The following is a 19,200-nucleotide window of genomic DNA, read 5'->3' as shown; positions in this document are numbered from 1 at the left end:
GGTGCTGGGGAGATGCGCGATCCGGGAGATCGCGGGAGAAGCACGATCGTCTGGAGATCGTCTGGAGATGATCGCAGAAGAAGCGCGGATGGGAACAGCTGTGCTCGGGTTGGTGATCGCGGGGGACGCGCGATGCGGGAGATCGCGGGAGACGAGCGCGGGAGGCGACGGAGGGGTCAGTGGCACCCGATGCCACACTAGTAGGTTGAACTGGTGATAACTGACCGAGCATCTTCTGGAGGGCATGGATTTGTTCTTCGCTGAATGGGCTCGTTCCTCGAGAGGCTTCTCTTCTTTGATGTCTCTGATACCATGTGAATTTTGAATAACTTTCTTCTCCATGAATACATAGATAATTCACCTATAAATAGGCGTGTATAAGAGATAAAACGAGGAAAGAAATCTTCCTACAATTAAGTAATTCCTATAATTATGGAATAAACATAAATACCTATAATTAAGAATTACTCTTTTTATACTATGACTAAATATAGCAAATACTAAATAGAATTAAAGTAAATAATAATGAGCGTAATTCAACAGATCCAATCGTCATATGTAAGCAGTTTATCATTCCACTTCACTAAGAATCTCTTATCACTTGTTTGATCCTCCTCAAATGTGATGACGTGGCTTATTTTAAAGAATGAGTGTTGGATCAGTCCTTGCAAAAAGTGATCTATTATCCTACAAAAGAAGTATTCAGCACATTTGGAGGTTTACAAACTCCTTTAAAAGGTATTAAATCTTTCACATTAATGCGCAGTTAATAAACATGTCATTAGGCAAATTTACAACATAAGCATTGGAACTAATTTCCCTGATAATCTCAAATGGACCGCATACCCTCTAAATGAAATGGATGAATTCCTCTCAGGACGAATTCTTATCAATACAAAATCACCTATGTTAAATTCCCAAAAAAAATTATTTTTATTTCTTGATTGGGCATATTTTCATTTGAAATTTCTAATTGTTCACAGACATCTTAAAGAAGGCTTTGAAAATCTTTAACAATTATAAATGCAGAATCAGAAAATGCATGTGTGGAAATGTTTTTAAGATCAACTAGTTTTATGGGATTGTAATCATAAACAATTTAAAATGGGGTCCTCTTGGTGGTCCGAGAAACTAAGTTATTTTAAGCAAATTCAGCAATAGGCAAATGAAGGTCCCAATTTCCTAAGCATCAACCTAGTAAACTTTTAAGAAAATTTTATAATAATCTATTAACTACCTCAGTTTGGCCGGCTGACATGAATTTAAGTGTTGTGCCCATAAATTTCCACAAAGTTCTTCAAAAATCTGTAGAGATTTAACTTCCCGATCAAATACTCTATAGGAGGGAAGTCTGTAGAGTTTAACAATGTCTTTAAAAAAAATTTCTCTGTGTGAGGCATTATTAGACTTGAAACAAGGTATGAAGTGTGTCATCCTGAAAAACCTATCAACAAGCACAAAGATGTTATCATGTCCTCTAGGTTTCATCGGAAGTCCTAGTACAAAGGCTATAGAAAGGTCTTCCCAATGTCTAAAGGGTATATAGGTAAGGCACAGGATAGTCCAGATGGTTGCTTTTTGGGTTTGACTTTTCTATAGGTATAGCATTGAGTAAAAATTCTCTCCACATCCTTCTTGAGATAAGGCGAAAAGAATCTTGATTCAATGAGGTGAACGGTCCTTCATTTTTCCAAAATGCCTCGCTATCTCTTCTGAATCTAACTTTATAATCAGAAATGCCTCAAGCCTGGGGATGCACAGTTTTCTCTATTTACATAAATATTAATTGTGGATGGAATAACTACTGAGGAGATCACTAAAGAGTTGTACATTCTTAACATGCTTAAGGTAAATCATATGGAAGTCGGGACTAACTTAATAGTCATCCTTATGACTGCATGGATCTAAAATTTTAAAGATGAGATTACCAAGGTCAGCCCAGAAAGTGCATTAGCAGGTTTATTATCAACTCCTCATTTATGATTTAGGACGAAAGAAAAATCCTAAAGATACACAACCTACTTAGCATATTTACAGCTTAATTTCTTTTGGGTGTTAATGAAATTTAGAGCATGAGATTCATTGTTCAAAATAAACACTTTGTGCAATAGCTAATGTCTATCATGTCGAAGTGACTAAATATTTGCATAAAACTCTCTATCACAAGTAGAGTATAGTTATTTTATTTCATTCAATTTCTCATTATAAAAAGCAACATGATGGTTTTCTTGACTAAAAACACTGTCTATGTCTAGACCAGAGGCATCATAAGTGACCCAAAAGTTTTGCTAAAATCGGGAAGCTTTAATACAAGAAATGAGATCATAAAGACTTTGATTTGCTTCATGGCCTTTGGGTTAACATAGTCCATGCAAATTTACCTTTCTTCAACAAGTCAGTGATAGAAGCTACAATTATATTAAAATTCTTAATAAACCTTTGGTAGAAGGTTCTATGCCATGAAAACTATGGACATCAGTGAAGTTTTTGGGTATGGGTCAATCGAAGATGGCTTGAATTTTGGCGGGATTAGCTTTGAAACCATAATCAATCACAATAAACCCTAGAATAGTAGCTTCAAGCATACAAAAGAAATATTTCTTAATATTGATGTAGAGTTTTTCCTCTTGTACCTTAAGTAATATTGATCTATAAAAGGCTTTATAACTGTATTTATGAGTCCCATAAAAGTACAAGGGGCATTGGATAATCCAAAAGACATGACTAACCATTCATATAGTCCATCAGGGGTCTCCAAAGTTGTCTTCCATTCATCTTCCGCCCTTATCTTAATATGATAAGTCATTTTTCAAGTCATTATTGGAGAGAAGGTGTGGCATTTCCAGCATGATCTAACATGTCATCCAATAGAGGTATTGAAAATCTATATGTGAAGTGAACTAGTTGACTGCTCTAATATCAATGCACATTCTCCGAGTGTCGTCTTTTTTAGGAGTTAACAATATTGGAACTGCACAAAAACTAAAGCTTTTTTGGATATAACATTTCCTTAATAGTTCATCAACTTGCCTCTTGGGTTCAACATATTTAGTGGGATTCATCCTATAATGGGGTAGATTTTGTAGTTGTGAAGCCGGAATAAAATCTATGGCTTGTTAAATATCTCATAGAGGTCGGAGTCCATCTAGTAGGTCATTGGAATATAGATCTTGAAATTAAGATAATAAATGAGCTGCAATTTTGGGGATGTAAACTTCAATAGGTCCATGTGCAGCTTTTCTAACATGAAGCAAATAATAGGATCCTAGATCAGAAAATCATTTCCTAATGATGTTGAATCCTACTTTGATAAAACTAAAATCAAAATGTGATGATGAATGTGTATAACTCAGCCATGATGTCCAAAGAACCCTCCCCAGATGTGGGGAAAATACAATCAAGTGAAGTTTAGCATTCTCATTTTGGCTAGGTTTAGGCTGAAAGTCAATTCGGGGTTTGTGAGTTTGTGTAGAGAATATATTGTGGTAGAGGTTCTTTACCATCTTCTGAAGTTTTTGAAGTATTATAAGTGAGATAAATTTGTGAGGTGCAGTTGCCCTTTTTTCAGTTGGTTTCACAGGACAATTTTTAGCATGCCCATTCTTAGGGTTGTTCCTAAGGCCATTTCTTCTAGGCGGTAAGAATCTCTGGGTTCTTTTAGAAAAATAATCTTTCAATTGGGTTATGTCAGTCAAATTGTTAACTAACGGATGATTTGATAGCTAAGGCTAATATCTTAGACTTGGTTTTTAAGTTTGTGATTAGAACTTAAGTTGGAGAATTTGTTCATTACATATTAAGCTCATTTATTCTCCTATCAGTTAAATCAAATTGATCTTGACTTACAGATTTAGAAGGCACGGTTGCAAATGATCAAATGCAAAAATTTCTTTAAGCCTTCACAAAATGCTAAAATAATAATAGAAACACAAATAACAAAATAAATAAATTTAGTCACAAAATTAAAAAAAGTGAAAGTTCACATGGGCTTTCTCATACCAATTAAAAATCAAATGGTAGGTTTAATTTGTAATGTGGAGCTCTCCTTTATTATTTAGGTTTTACTCAAGTCAAATTATGGAGGGGTAGGTTCAAGGTAATTAGCTAGGCTTGAATGTGAGGCTAACTAGTTAGTGCTAATACAAATGATAGCATAACTTGCATCAAATATGTGCATTTGCCACTAATAATTTAATAAAAGTAAAATGCCAAATAATGACAGAGATTAACTCAAAGCAAGTGTGAAGAACCAAGTGTTATAAAAGCCTCGTCAAGCTTCTCAATCAACAAAGCTCCACAATGTCAAGTGTCAATCCACCAAACCGCACTCTGATATCAAGAAAGATGGGGTAGGATGTGAGTTGATTGTTTTTTTGTGGAGAATCAAGATCACCAAGAAGTGATCAAGGTGGACTCAATTTCCTTCAAAGGTCAGAACAAATTTTGGTAGATGAACTCAATTGGAAGTGATAAATGTGAAATTGGAATTTATTTCAGGTTTTGTCAAAGTCAGTAAGTCTCACTTTAAACACGTGTAACTTTTTTAACATACTATAAAATCATAAAAACAGGTATTTGAATTATAGAGTAGGGTGTCAATTATTAATCTGAAAAGTATGGTAAGCTTTATCATTTATTTGATATGGAGAAACACTAGTACACTATAGATATGTCAGTTATGTCCATAAATGACGTATCTTAAGAAATGGGTTAGATCTTTTTGTTGAGGTGTGAAAATTTAGTAATTTAAATTGGAGATTATATTAGAAACACGCTAATACGAATTTGGATCATTGGGAATATAGATATGGGGACAATAAACTCAGAAAACAAATACAGGAAAAGCAATAAATAAAATTAGGGTTTTCTTTGGGCTAACTTTTCTCCAATAATTTTAACATAGCATTATATATATATTTTTATGTTTTTGAAGTAGGAAATGAGACAAACAGAATGATACCAAATTCAAAATTTTGACGTGATTTGATCTCCTAACCTTTGAAGGAGATTGATGTGGCCCATGGTAGCCCAACAACTAGATACAAATCAAAGGCAAAATCAAGCTTGAGAGGATTTTGATGGTTTTTGAGGTCATAGAAACCTTCAACTATGTCATTCTTTCATTATGTTGTGTAATATATAGTTTCTTTAACAATGCAGGTTAATTTTTGTGTTTTGGTAAAAGTACGTATTATTTATGTCAAAGTCAAACATTTGCTTATGCAATGTTAGTTTTGCTTATGTGGAGTCAAGGTACGCTTATGTGGCTTTATGTGGACTAAGTTGGTCAATACATGGGATGGAAATTTCGGCCAAGGTGATTTGGGGTGGTTCAAAGAGGGGCCCCGGCCACTCTCTCTTTCTCTCTCCTTGGGTAGTTACCTTGATGGTGAAGAGGTGTGATGAAAATTGTGATTAACATTATATTTGAACTCTTCTTGTTTGTAAAATGAAACAATATTGGTTGATTGTGAAAACTCTTGGATGAGAATTCTACATTGGCATTAGGCTTGGTAGTCGGCCACCTAAGGGGTTTGATGATCTCCTTGGAAATCTACTACGGTAATTAGGAATTTTCATTTTTCTGCATTTCTTTCATGCAAATTATGTGTTGTTTATGTTAATGGTGTTGTCTATTTTATGTTCCCAAAAAATAAAAAAATCCAAAATCTTGTGTTTTACACATTTATTTTGTTATTTTAAGTTAGAATCCCTAAATCTATTTTTCTATGAAAAACATGCACTTGTTCTGTCATTTGCCCAATTTAATCGATCAAATTATCTCCAAAAATTTTGAATTTGGTATCATTTTGTTCGTCTCTTTTGCTGCCTCAAAAATATAAAGAATAAATGTAATGTTATGTTAAAATTATTGGAGAAAAGTTAGCCCAAAAAAAAATCGATATTTCTATCTTTTGTTTTTGTTCCTATTTTTCTAAGTTTCTTATCCCCAAATCTATATCATCAATGGTATAAACCCAACAAAACTCTCATGATTCATACAAGTGTTTTTTGAATACTATCTCAAATTTAAGTTACTAAATTCCCACAAATCCACAAAAAACTAGCCTATTTGTCAAACTAGATCATTTATGAATAAAACTGACTTATCCCCAGTATATCAGTGTTTCTACATAACAAATCAATCCCAAAACTTACCTAACTTTACAGATCTGTGGTTAATACCTTACCATACAATTCAAATGCATTTAAGTTACTAAATTCCCACACATCCACAAAAAACTAGCCCGTTTTTCAAACTAGATCATTTATGAATAAAACTGACTTATCTTCAGTATATCAGTGTTTCTACATAACAAATCAATCCCAAAACTTACCTACCTTTACAGATCTGTGGTTAATACCTTACCATACAATTCAAATGCATGTTTGTATGAGTTTGAGGTTTGTAGAGAAATTTATATGTAATTGAAGTGAGACTTCCAAATTATGGACATAACCTGGACTAAACCCTAATTCCAGTTTCATCACTACCAATTGAGTTCTACCAAAGTTTGATCTCCTGACCTTTGAAGGAGATTGAGTCCACCTTGATTACTTCTCAGATATCTTGATCCTCCACAAGAAAATAATCAACTCATACGCTACCCAATCATTCTTGGTATCAGAGTGCCAGGTTTGGTGGACTAGCACTTGACCTTTTATATATTTGTGGATTGATATGCTTGATACAACACTTGATCTTCAACACATTGAGATAATTGTTGTCGTTCCCATGGTTTAATTTCTTTTATTTGGTAATTTACTTCTATTACAAATATTAGTGGCAAATGTACAAATTTGATACACGTTATGTCATTTGTGTTAACAATAATAAGTTAGCACCACACTTGAGTCTAACCAATTACCTTGAACATGTCCATCCATAATTTAATTTTTGTGACACCTAAACAGCGAGGAAGAGTTCCAGATTGCAAATTAAACATTCCTCTAATTCCTAATTAGTATAGGAAAAATCTATGTCAACTGTGTTTATTTTAATTTTGTGACTAAGCTTACTTTTTTTGTTATTTGTGTTTTTATTATTGTTTTATCATATTGTGAAGGCTTAAGAAAATCCTGCATTTTATCATTTGCAATCATGCCTCCTAAATTTATAAGTCAATATCAATTGTATTTAAATAATATGAAAATAGAGGAGCTTAATATGCAAACCAATGAACAACTTCTCTAACTTAAGAATCTAATAAATCTTAGCAAACCAAATCCAAGAAATCAGCCTTGGGTTGCAAATATCAGTTAGTTAGCAATTCCACTGGCATAACCCAATCGAAAGAAGACTTTCTAGAAGAACCAAAAACACCTTAACACCTAGAAGAAATGGTTTTAGGAACAACCCTAGGAATGGGCATATTATAAACTTTGAAACTCAATTAGAACCCATTAAAAAAGTCAAAGTTGGTACACCAAGCTATGACAGTCCATGACCCCAATAGGTTCCTTGTTTGGCACACCCAAATGGATGGATTCTTTAAGTGACATCAAATGGATGACCACTAAATGAGAACCTTCGCAAAAATGACTCATTGTTCATACTTAAATCTTTTGAAGCGACCTTTTGATTAAGAAACAAAGGCTCGAAAGATAGCAACTCGCATGGGAAGAAATAAAGGAGATGCTTATAGCTAAATACTTCCTTAAAAATCATGAGAAGAAACTTAATGAACAATTAATGACTTTAAGGCAGGGAGCATGCAAGTGGTTGGGTACATAAACCAATTTGAAGACTTAGTTGATAGAACATATTGCACTGACCCTGAGTGACAACTAGCGAATAAGTTCACCATTGGACTTAGGACTGAGATCCACCGTGAGTAGAACTTCATGACCCACAAGCACTTAAGGATACTTTACACTATGAATTACTTCTAAAAAATCATAAGAAGTCCGCTTCAAACTCCTGACCTAGAGGTCCAGGTTCCTCAATTTCATCTTCCATGTATGCAAGCAAAGGTCTAATGCTAGACGTACACCACCACCCACAAGTAGCCAAATCAATAGGATCGTCCAAGACCAGGGATATATTTGTTTCAATTGTCATAAGATAAACCATGTGCAACAAATGTTAGAGAGGGTTCTTCAAACATCAATGTTGAGAATCCTATACATTCACCGTCACATTTTAACTTTAGCACTATCAAAATAGGATTCAACAACATTAAGAAAGAGTTTTCTATGATCTTTTTATTTGTTTCATGTTAGGGAAGCTGCACTCAAACCAATTAGTTATCACATCCTCAAAATTGTAGTTCTTTTACTATCTAACTTTTAGGAACTATATCTGGATAATCTACTAGATGGCCTCCCACCTCTACGAGATATCCAGCATGCCAAACATTTTATTTTAGAATCACAGCTACTAAATCTACCCCATTATAGGATGAACCCCACTGAACATGCTAAACTAAAGAGGCAAATTGATGAACTATTAAAGCCATGTTTTATCCAATAAAGTCTTTGTCATTGTATAGTTCCAGCATTGTTAGCCCCTAAAAAAAATGACACTTGAATAATGTACATTGATATTAGAGCAGTCAACAAGATTACTGTCAAATATAGATCTACAATTCCCTGAATGCATAACATGTAGATCTTGATGGAAATGTCACAACATTCTTTAAGATTGACCTGAAAAGTGGTTATTACCGTATTAGGATAAGAGCGGGGGATGAATAAAAGATGGTTTTTAAAACCCCTAATAGACTGTATGAGTGGTTAGTCATGCATTTTAGACTATACAATACCCCCAGTACTTTCATGAGACTAGTGAATACAATTCTAAAACCCTTTATAGGAAAACATTTGTGATATATTCTGATGGCATTCTCATTTTTTCAGCCCCAATGAGAAAGATCACCTATGGAACCTAAAATCAGTGTTATTTAACCTACAAAAGGAAAGTTTTACAACAATATTAAAAAAAAGTTTCTTTTGTATGCCTGAAGTTACTTTTCTAGAGTTTATTATGACTATTGATGTTTGAAAGCTAATCTCGCAAAAATTCTAGTCATCTTAGATTGGCTCCTTCCTAAGAACATCACGAATGTCCGTAATTTTCATGAATTAGCAGCCGTCTAACAAAGGTTTATGAAAATTTTCAGCACAATTGTAGCTCATATCACTTATTAAAAAAAGATAATTTTGTGTGAACCACATCAACCCAAAAGGCCATGAAGCAAATTAAAATCCTTATGACCTCATCTCAAGTATTAAAGCTTCCTGATTTTAACAAAACTTTTGAGATCATTTGTGATGCCTCTGGTGTAGACATAGGAACATTCTTAGTCAAGAAAACCATTATATTGCTTTCTATAGTGAGAAGTTAAATCAAGCAAAACAATGATACTCTACCTATGATAGAGAATTTTAAACAATTATTCAAACGCTTCGACGTTGGATACATTACCTATCGGACAAAGAGATCATTTTGAACACTAATCATCATGCTCTAAAGTTCATTAACACTCAAAATAAATTAAGTTATAAGCATGCTATATGGGTTGAGTATCTTCAAGATTTCACTTTTGTCTTAAATCATAAACGAAAAGTTGACAATAAACACATTGATTCACTTTTTAGGGTGACATTAGTAATTTCATCTTTAGAATTTTAGATCATTGAATTTGAACGACTTCAAGATGGCTATCAAGTTTATCCAGACTTCCATCTGATCTATCTTGAGCATATTAAGAATGGACAATCATTTATTGTTCTCATCAGTGAATATTCCATCCTTAATGGATATTTATATAAAATGAGGAAATTGTGCATTCCCGAGACTTCACTTAGAGCATTTCTAATTATAAAGTTACTTCGGGAGGGATATCGGAGTATTTTGGAAAATTAAAATTATTCACCTCATTGAATCAAGATTCTTTTAACCTTCTCTCAAGCAAAATATGGAGAAAATTGTTACTTAGTGTTATACCTATAGAAAAACTAAAACCACAAAGCAGCCTGGGCAATATTGTGCCTTACCCATACCCTTTAGAACTTGGCAAGACCTTTCCATGGACTTTAAAGTCAAACATCTATTTATGTGGCATTGACCTCGCTCATGTGAAGTAAATGTATGCTTATGTGACTTTAGGTGGCATTGACTTGGTCGATGCATGGAGTAGAAACTTCGACCAAGGTGGTTTTGGGTGGTTCTAAAAGGGGGTCAGCCACTCCCTATCTCCCTCTTATTAGGTAGTTATCATGGTTAGATCAGATGTGATGAAAGGGTGTTAGCATTGTATTTGAACTCTTCTTTTCTCTGAAATGAACATTATTGACTGATTATGTGAACTCATGGATGAATAATTCTTCATTGGCTTGAGAATTGACAGGAAGCCTCCCAAGGGATTGGTGATCTCCTTGGAAACATATTTGGGTGAAAAGAAATTTAATTTCTCTACATTTCTATCATGCAAATCTTGTGTTATCTATGTTAGTGGTGGTGTCTACTATATGCTTCAAAAGAAAAACTCAAAATCATGTATTTCATCACTTTATTTTATTGTTTTAAATGAGAATCCCTAAATTTATTTTTCTCTGAAAAACCTGCACTAGTTCTGTCATTTGTCAAAGTTAACCCGCTAATCATATCCAAAAGTTTTAAATTTGGTATCATTTTGTTAGTCTTTTTCACTACTTCAAAAATATAAAAATATATATGTAATATTATGTTAAAATTATTGGAGAAAGATTAGCCCAAAGAAAACTCCAATTTTCTGTCTTGTGTTTCATGTTCCTATATTTCTATGTTTCTTGTCCGCAAATCCATAACTTCAATGGTCCAAACCCAACAAAGTTCTCATGATCCATACTAGTGTTTCTACTACTATCTCTACTTTAAATTACCAAATTCTCATTGTTACATAAAAAGATCTAGCAAATTTCCCAAATTTGGTCACCTCTACACAGGAATGACCTATCTTCAGTATACATGTGTCTCTCAAAATCAAATCAGTCCCAAAACTTACCATACATTCAATATCGGTAGTTAACTCTCTACCCTATAATTCACAAGCTTGTTTGCATGGTTTTGAGGTCTACGAATAAAGTTCTATATGTTTGAAATGAGACTTCTAGACTCTAGACAGAACCTGAAATAAACCCTAATTCCACTTTTACCACTTCCAATTGAGCATATTTATCAAAATTTAATCTCATAGCCTTTGAAGAATATTGAGTCCACCGTGATCACCTCTTAATGATCTTGATCTCCCACAAACAGCCATCCACTCACACCCTACCCCATCAATACTTGTGTAAACATACATAATAACAGAACTAACAACTGTTAAACCCATAGAGAAGACACCTATTAAATTTATATTTCTATTATCCAGCCAACACTTAATTAAAAGAAGAATGCAAAATATCAATTAATGCTAATTCAATCCCATACTATTAGGATTATGATTGTGTTGTTCATCCAAAAAGACACATTGTTGTTGCAGCATCCCAATCATTCAATGTCTGCTACTAATTTTATATTCAATAATTTCTCAAATCCTTCACACAGCTAAAAGAAAATACAAAATTTAATAAATAAATCACAATTGCTCAGCCAAAGAATACAGTAAAGATAATTATACGATGACTTGTGTTCATTCAAAAAGGTACCTATCCTCAAACTATAAGAAACTGTACACCAAGAAATGTGCCCCATTCAAACTTTTTTAGAAATTTGGACCAAAAACATACCTTTTTGATTTGTCATCCGATATATTATTTACCTAACTTTCAACAATGAAAATATTACCTCATATAAAGTTAACTGGCCTTCAAATGATGCAGCAAATCCTTTGATTGGAAATTTATTATATTAATTACAACTATCGTCACTAGTCAACATTTTAGAAGTGAATAAAATAATAATAATAATAAAATAAAAAAAAATGAAATTTTAGAAATGAAGATTATTGCAAAAATGGTGCCTGCAAACTAGGTTGATCATGAAAGTTCATAAAAGCATAAGCTACCCATTAAAGGCAAGTCTTGTTAAAGATTACTTGGACTTCAACACTATGAGGCAGAGTTCTAATAGCCTCATGAGAGTTGATATAGAACATTAAGATAATTTTAAAAGCCCCACTACGAGATTAAGATCAAGTACTCAACATGTAGCCACGAGATAAAATATCACCGCAAGAAATAATCAATAAAGTGCCCTAAATGGAACCATAAAAAAAATGTAATTAAAAATAAAGCTTGGAACTCAATTTTTTAGTTTAATTTTTTAAATTTTTAAATCTTAATTTATAATTTTCAAATCAAACAGTTTGTAAGTATTCTTTATTATTTTAAATAATTTAAGACTTGATTAATAAGTGTTTAGGCCGGTCACCCCGTGTGAAAAGAGAACCTTGCGATAGAACTAAAGTGATTCCACTTCATTTCCTTATTTGTTTCCCCGTTTTATTTTTTCTTCGCTAGTATTTTTTAATTTGAAATGCAAAACCGAATGTGATAGTTTAATTATTGTTGGACATAACAAGAAAACGAAATTTAATGTTTGGGCAAAATTTGAAGAGTGAAATATCAAGATCTGGAAACTTGATGGTCAACCCTATCATTTGGGTACTTCTAAGCGGATTAACTAGGTATATTCCTTATGATTGTTGGTCTCTCTCCAAATCTTTCAAGCAAATTCTCTATATCCCTAGCATCATCCCAAAGCATTCCTCACAACCTAAAAACATAAAAAATGATAATAAAAAAATAAAAAAAAATCTTAAACCTATCTTGAAGACAACAATTACAACCTCTCAACCTATTTTTGGTCAATACTCCTGCCAACCCTACCACCTTGGATCTCTGCAATCTAATCCCTACACAGATATTCCCCTACCATTTAACCTTTCCAGTACCTCAATATACCCTTAAGCCCCTCCACTAACTCAACGTTCCAAGGCTAATCAAATCTATTCAAACTAGGTCACCTTGATAGTCCACTAATATTTACAAATTATGTTCTACCATAAATCCTCCACAATAAGAAAACTAGAATCCAAGTCCCCAAGACAAGCCCTAAGGTTACCCATGACCTAACTAATAGTTCAACCCCTCCTTTTACACTTACATAACATTATTTCAGCACTTAAGAATGTCACCTACATCCTCAAATCCCCACCAAAACAGGTTAAAGCCGTACTCTTCTGGTTTTAGGTCATTTATACCATTTCTTCTCGACCATATGGTCATTAGGCCTCAAATGTACTCAACCAGAAAATCAATTAAAACTCAATTATGATAGCTATCGTATATCATAAAGCAAGTTGTTAAACATTGACAACTACAAGACACTGAAACAATAAAATTTAAAATATTTGTTGCACTATTGAAATAACAAATATGGGGCCTTTGAACAAGAGAAAAACAAAGTACAACCGACGCCAAATACAGCAGCATGGGCCAGTAAGTTTCAAGAAAAAAAAATGATTTTTGTCATTTCGCGGCTAAAGTGACAGAAGTCATGAACACACTCACTAGACAAATATAACAAAGGTCTAGAGTCAATTGGCATGATTACAAACTCAACCACGAGAATAACGATACAACCTGCCTAGCAATCAAAAAGTAAGCAAAAAGCGTTATTGGCGCTGAAGATTAAATCTACCAAGTAATCTAAATAGTAATAACATTTAAAAAGAATGACTTAAAAAGCTGAAATATCTAACCATTACGGATTCGCCATTTTCAATGCACTTAACAGCTTCGGACTGGAAGGGGTCGAGCTCGAAGGGGAACTCCTTAGCCGGCTTTGTATTACCTTCGGCAGTGCGGGGATGTCCTGGGTGAGAGGCGACATAGCCCTCCGGGTAAGAGACGTCGTGCAGGCAGGCCACAGGTTCATCGATGAAGATCGGTTCGTCCCTCCTGTGCGATTTATGTGGTATGGGAGTGTCTGGAGTCGCACCATCTAGGGATTTTCTCTTCAGCAATGAAGACATCACTGGAAAGAATCTTAAGCAGCGTTGAATAACAATTGTAGAGGGGATTAGGAGGGAGAAATGGCAATAATAGGAGATCGAAGGGGTTCCGTGGAGTTAAAGCAGAGCCCTGCTTCAGGTTCTCCTGAGTTCCCAGGGGAAATTTTGCGAGGGCGATTAAAACCCTAGCTCCGCGCAAAATTCCTTTGAAAAAAAATACAATTTTTTTTTTAATTAATTAATATTTTGGTGAAGTTAATTACGGGCCGGTTTGGGGCAGCTTATTTGGTGTGTTGGCAATTTTTTTTTAATTAATTAATATTTTTGTGAAGTTAATTAAGGGCCGGTTTGGGGCAGCTTATTTGGTGTGTTGGCATTTTGAAAACGCACCTGGTCTGTTTGGGTAAACTGCGTTTTGGCAGCTTATGTGTTTGGAAAACGGTAAAAAACAAAGCACACATACCTAGCTGCGGTGGCAGCTTTCTGGCAGCGATCTGGCTTCTTCAAAAAAATAAAAATTTGTAATAGCTATCGCACCAAGCTTATCAACAGATTATTTTTAATCAGCTTATCAGCAGATTATTCAATAAGTTGCAGCTACCCCAAACAGACCCTAAAACTTACAGAAAACAATCGTGTGTCTCAAAAGATAACTATTTAACGCATAATATGCAATCAAAATTCCTAAGACAATATTATTGGCGTGTAATATTTATATGTCTGAGGATTGGTTGGATTAGAATAATAATTTAACATTTAACATTAAATGAATATTCACTAGAAAAACAAGTGGGGAGTCATATTGGCTTTTTAGGTTGAAAACCTTGGAAAGAGAAAAAAACACGGGGCGAAATAATTCACCATATAATTGTAAATACATAGGTAGCTCTTCTCTTAACTTAGATAAGATAAAATTACAACGTTGACATACAGCGGTAGTTCGACAATAATATGTGCAATGGATCATGAAGGTCGTACTCAATTGTTGTGGAGGCAGTAGTTTGCTATGAATATTATTGACAGTGGTTGTAGTACCAACTTATCATAAAGGTCGTAGTTGGCAATGTAGGTCATAGTTATTAGTTTCAAGATCGTTGGTTGGTCATAATGGTCGTATTTGGGAGTTGTGATAGCATTCAAAGGTTGCAAAGGTCAGAATTAAAAGCTGCAAGAGTTGTGAACTGTGTAGGTTGTTGTTAGTCACATAAGTTGTAGCAGAGAGTTGTAATAACTTCCGTAGGCCACAAGGGCCAGAGTTGGGAGCTACATTAGATGTGAGTCATTTAGATCGTAATCAGTCATCTAAGTCATAATGGTGAGTTGTGATAACGTCGATTAGCCGCAGAGATCGAAATTGAGAGTTGCATGAGTTGTAGACCACATAAGTTGTAATTGATCATGTAGGTCGTAATTGTGAATTGTGATAACATCCATAGGGCATAGAGGTTGAAGTTGGAAGTTGCATGAGTTATAAGCCATGTAGGACATAGTGATAAGATGTGTGGAGAGAGCTTTAAGAGTTCGGAGGAAATCATTGTACTCTGAGTAGCAAGGAGCGTTGTTACATATGATCAGGTAGTAATAATTTGTAAAGAAATTAGCAACCATATCAATCACCTCAAAAGGCTCAATGAATCTCGAACTCAACTTACCCACTCTACCACATCTATTCACCCCTTTCATGGGATTGAATTCCAAAACTACAAAATCGCCCACTTAAAATTCATTGTCTAATGCTTTGGGTCATGATAATTCTTATGTCTTTCTTATGCTTCTCTCAATCTATCTTAAATTAGTCTGATCTTCTAAGTGCATCATCTAATAAAGTAAGACTCGTCACTCACATATGTCCAAGTTAAAGGTTGATACACCTAAAATATATAGTATTTTTATACAATTTTTTATGCCTATTTTTTAGATATTGCGCTTTAATGGAAGATATTTGTTTGTTTTTCTTTCAGGTACAAGTAAAAAGGTGAAAAATGCCAGAACAAGGGAAAAATGGTCAAATTTGGAGTAAAAATTTAAAAATGGTGCAAATTTTTTATGCCTATTTTTTAGATATTGCGCTTTAATGGAAGATATTTGTGTGTTTTTCTTTCAGGTACAAGTAAAAAGGTGAAATATTTTTATACACATTTTTATGCCTATTTTTTAGATATTGCGCTTTAATGGAAGATATTTATGTGTTTCTCTTTCAGGTACAAGTGAAAAGGTGAAAAATGTCAGAACAAGGGAAAAAGGGTCAAATTTGGAGTAAAAATTTAAAAATGGTGCAAAAGTATTTTGGTGCCTAAGCGCCGGTAAAACAGAGAAGGTCGTGCCTAAGCACCAGAGGTCTCGCGCTTAAGCGTCATTGACAGTTACTTGACAGGTTAATTCATTTTGACAAATTTTGAAGGGACATTTGAAGCACCTATTGGCTAAAATGGGAGGTTATAACCCCCAAGGATGAAAATATAATTAAAGAACTTGTGAAAGGAGACATCCCTTGATAAATACATCGAATCAGGACACATTTTGAAGAGATACAAAGACACCTCTTGGAAAATTATAAAAGAAGGAAGTTGAGACTTTTTGAAGGGGGAGTCCTGAAAAATCTTAAAGAGGTTCTGAAAAGTTCTTGAATAAGTTCGTGAAGAAGCTTTTGGAGAAAATTTTAGGCACCATAAATTTATTTTCCTTTTGTTTACAGTTTTAATTTGAGAGTTAAGAGTGTTGTAAGAGAGGAGATTCAAAAGAACTTAAAGAATTTGGTGGAGGATTTGAGATAAGTTTTTATCTTTATTTTAAACTACTTTTGGTTTTAATTGAGACTTATTGTTAGTTTGATAATGATTTCTACTTTTAAACTAAAGCGTGTTTTTATTTTCTCCATGGATTCTGAGTATTTTTCTTTATCTTTCTCCTTAAAATCATAAGTAATTAAAGTGTTGGATGGAAGTTGTGGAGAGTATTAATCTTTAATGTTGGAAGAAGTTGTGATGATTTAATTCTATGCACTTTGTTTACTTTTTTATCTGGCCCATCTAGATGTTAAAATTTGTTGTGAGAACATGTAAGAACGGGGTTGGTTTTGTCTCAGTCAACAATTGGAAAGAATCATAAGATTGTATGAATAAGAATGTAGTTCATATGATTGAGTGCAAATAAATGGGGATATAATTTTTGAAGGGTGTAGAGTTAGAGAATTTTAGAGGGACAAGCTAAAACCTCCAATTGGTTTATTGTTTTAGGTTTTGATACAAGAGTTAGCCCCCAGGTGAAGGGAACTAAGGGAACTCTAGAGTGAGAGCTAGTATCTTCTCTGCCTAATCAGTCTTTAGAACTATTCAAACTTTAAATTAGCTAATGTTCTTTATAGCATCTCTAGTAAGGGTATAAAAAAAATATTGCTTCTATTTGGCACAACACAATTTGAATACTTCCACAACATAATTCATATACTTATTACTGATTCATGATAAAGAGAAAGATATTTTGTATTCAGTGTTTTCTTTTACATGAACTCAAGTTATCTTTATTAAGTTTTCATGTCATTTTCAAACATTAAAAATACCAAAAAGAGTTTCAACTACATTCCTGTGATAAAAACTATAATTTAAGTATTTGTATTTTTAATTTTTAAAATAGAAAGTTTGGTTACTTTAATTATCGCATACTATGAACAATCCCTGTGGATTCGATATTTGGGGCTTAATAAAAAAGTCTTATATTATATGATAATGATACATATACTTGTGTAGTATCCCAATATATCTTAAGTTAAAAAGTTAAATTCTTATTTTCTTCAGGATTAAGTTTTTGGTACTATTGCAAAGTAAGGAAAGATAATTGAAAAATATAATTAAACACATTGTTGTACTGTTGCATGTAAACAATTCCTAGACCTTCTACCATATAATGCCCTCATATGATGTCAAAGTAATACTCGATTGGAAACTATTATTGTAAGAAAACTCAATCAAAGGAATATGATCCTCCTAAATCCCTCTAAAATCAAGTGCACATAATCTCAATAGATGCTCCAATGCCTAAATAATCATCTCAGTCTGACCATCTGTTTGCGGGTGAAAAGTTATGTTGAACTTTGATTAAGTCCCCATACCTTCCTGAATACCTCTCCATATTTTAGAAGTGAATCTGCCATCAGGATAAAAAATAATGACCTTTGATATCCCATGTAATCTGATAATCTCACGTATGTATAACTGTGTTAATTTCTCAACTAAATTTGTTTGTCTCATAAGAAGAAAATGTGTGGACTTCTTGAACTGGTCAACCACCACCAGTAATGCATCATGACCTTGCCTAGACCTTGAAAAACCCATAACAAATTCCATAGTGACATATTCTCACTTTCACTCAGAAGTAGGCAAAGGTTACAACAAACCAATAGGTCTCTAATACTCTGTTTTCATCATCTGACATGTATCACATCTTGAAATAAACTTAGCCACCTCATGCTTTAACCCAAGTCACCAAAACACCAACTTCAAATCATGATACATATTATCGCTCCCTTAATGAATTGTATATCTTGAATAATAAGCCTCATACAATATCTCCTTCCTCTAATCACCATCAGCAGGTGATACACCTAATATACAGTGTTTTTAGATACATTTTTATACCTATTTTTGAGATATTGCAGTTTAATAGAGTGTATTTTTGTGTTTTTCTTGCCGATACAAGTAAAAATAGAAAAAATGCTTAAAGGAGTGAAAAAGGATCAAATTTAGAGCAAAAATATTAAAATTTGTGCAAAAGAGTTTTGGCGCCTAAGCGCCAAATCCGGCACTTAAGCGCCGGTTAAACAGACAAGGCTGCGCTTAAGCACCGAGACCCCGCGCTTAAGCGCCACCCGCGCTTAAGCGCCAATGACAGTTACTATACTAGTAAAATCGGTTTTCACGAATATCGAAAAGGTTTTTGAGTAGTGAAATCGGTTTTCACGAATATCGAAAAGGTTTTTGAGGCACCCATTGGCTTAATAGGTGGTTGAAACCACCATGGACAAAATTTATTATGAAAGGATGCGTCTCTTGGGCAAATACATTGAATCAAGACATATTTTGAAGAGATCCCAAGGCACCTCTTGGAAAACTATAAAAGAAAGAAGAGAGGACTTAGAAAAGAGTCATGAAAATATTGGCAAGTTTTGAAAGTTCTTCTCTTGGGAGTTAGTTCGGAGAGATTTTCAGGAATCACTTTTTATTTACTTTATCCTTTTTGTTATTTTTTTTTGAGTGATTGT

The 19,200-nt window shown here is 33.8% G+C and overlaps 1 protein-coding gene across 1 annotated transcript in view; it reads right to left on the bottom strand.

Moving 5' to 3' along the window:
• The window catches only part of LOC110030136 (DExH-box ATP-dependent RNA helicase DExH9), a 33,767-nt gene extending 19,644 nt beyond the window's left edge, over window positions 1-14,123 (bottom strand). Inside the window, 1 exon segment of the mRNA XM_020732721.1 lies at window positions 13,692-14,123. Coding sequence (XP_020588380.1) covers window positions 13,692-13,964 — 273 coding nt within the window. The 5' untranslated portion in view covers window positions 13,965-14,123.
• Window positions 14,124-19,200: the final 5,077 nt, after the last annotated feature.

This window comes from Phalaenopsis equestris, unplaced genomic scaffold (genome assembly GCF_001263595.1).
Source record: "Phalaenopsis equestris unplaced genomic scaffold, ASM126359v1 Scaffold000002, whole genome shotgun sequence".
NCBI lineage: Eukaryota > Viridiplantae > Streptophyta > Magnoliopsida > Asparagales > Orchidaceae > Phalaenopsis > Phalaenopsis equestris.
Note: the sequence above shows the minus strand (reverse complement) of the source record. Positions and strands in the feature narration are given on the sequence as shown.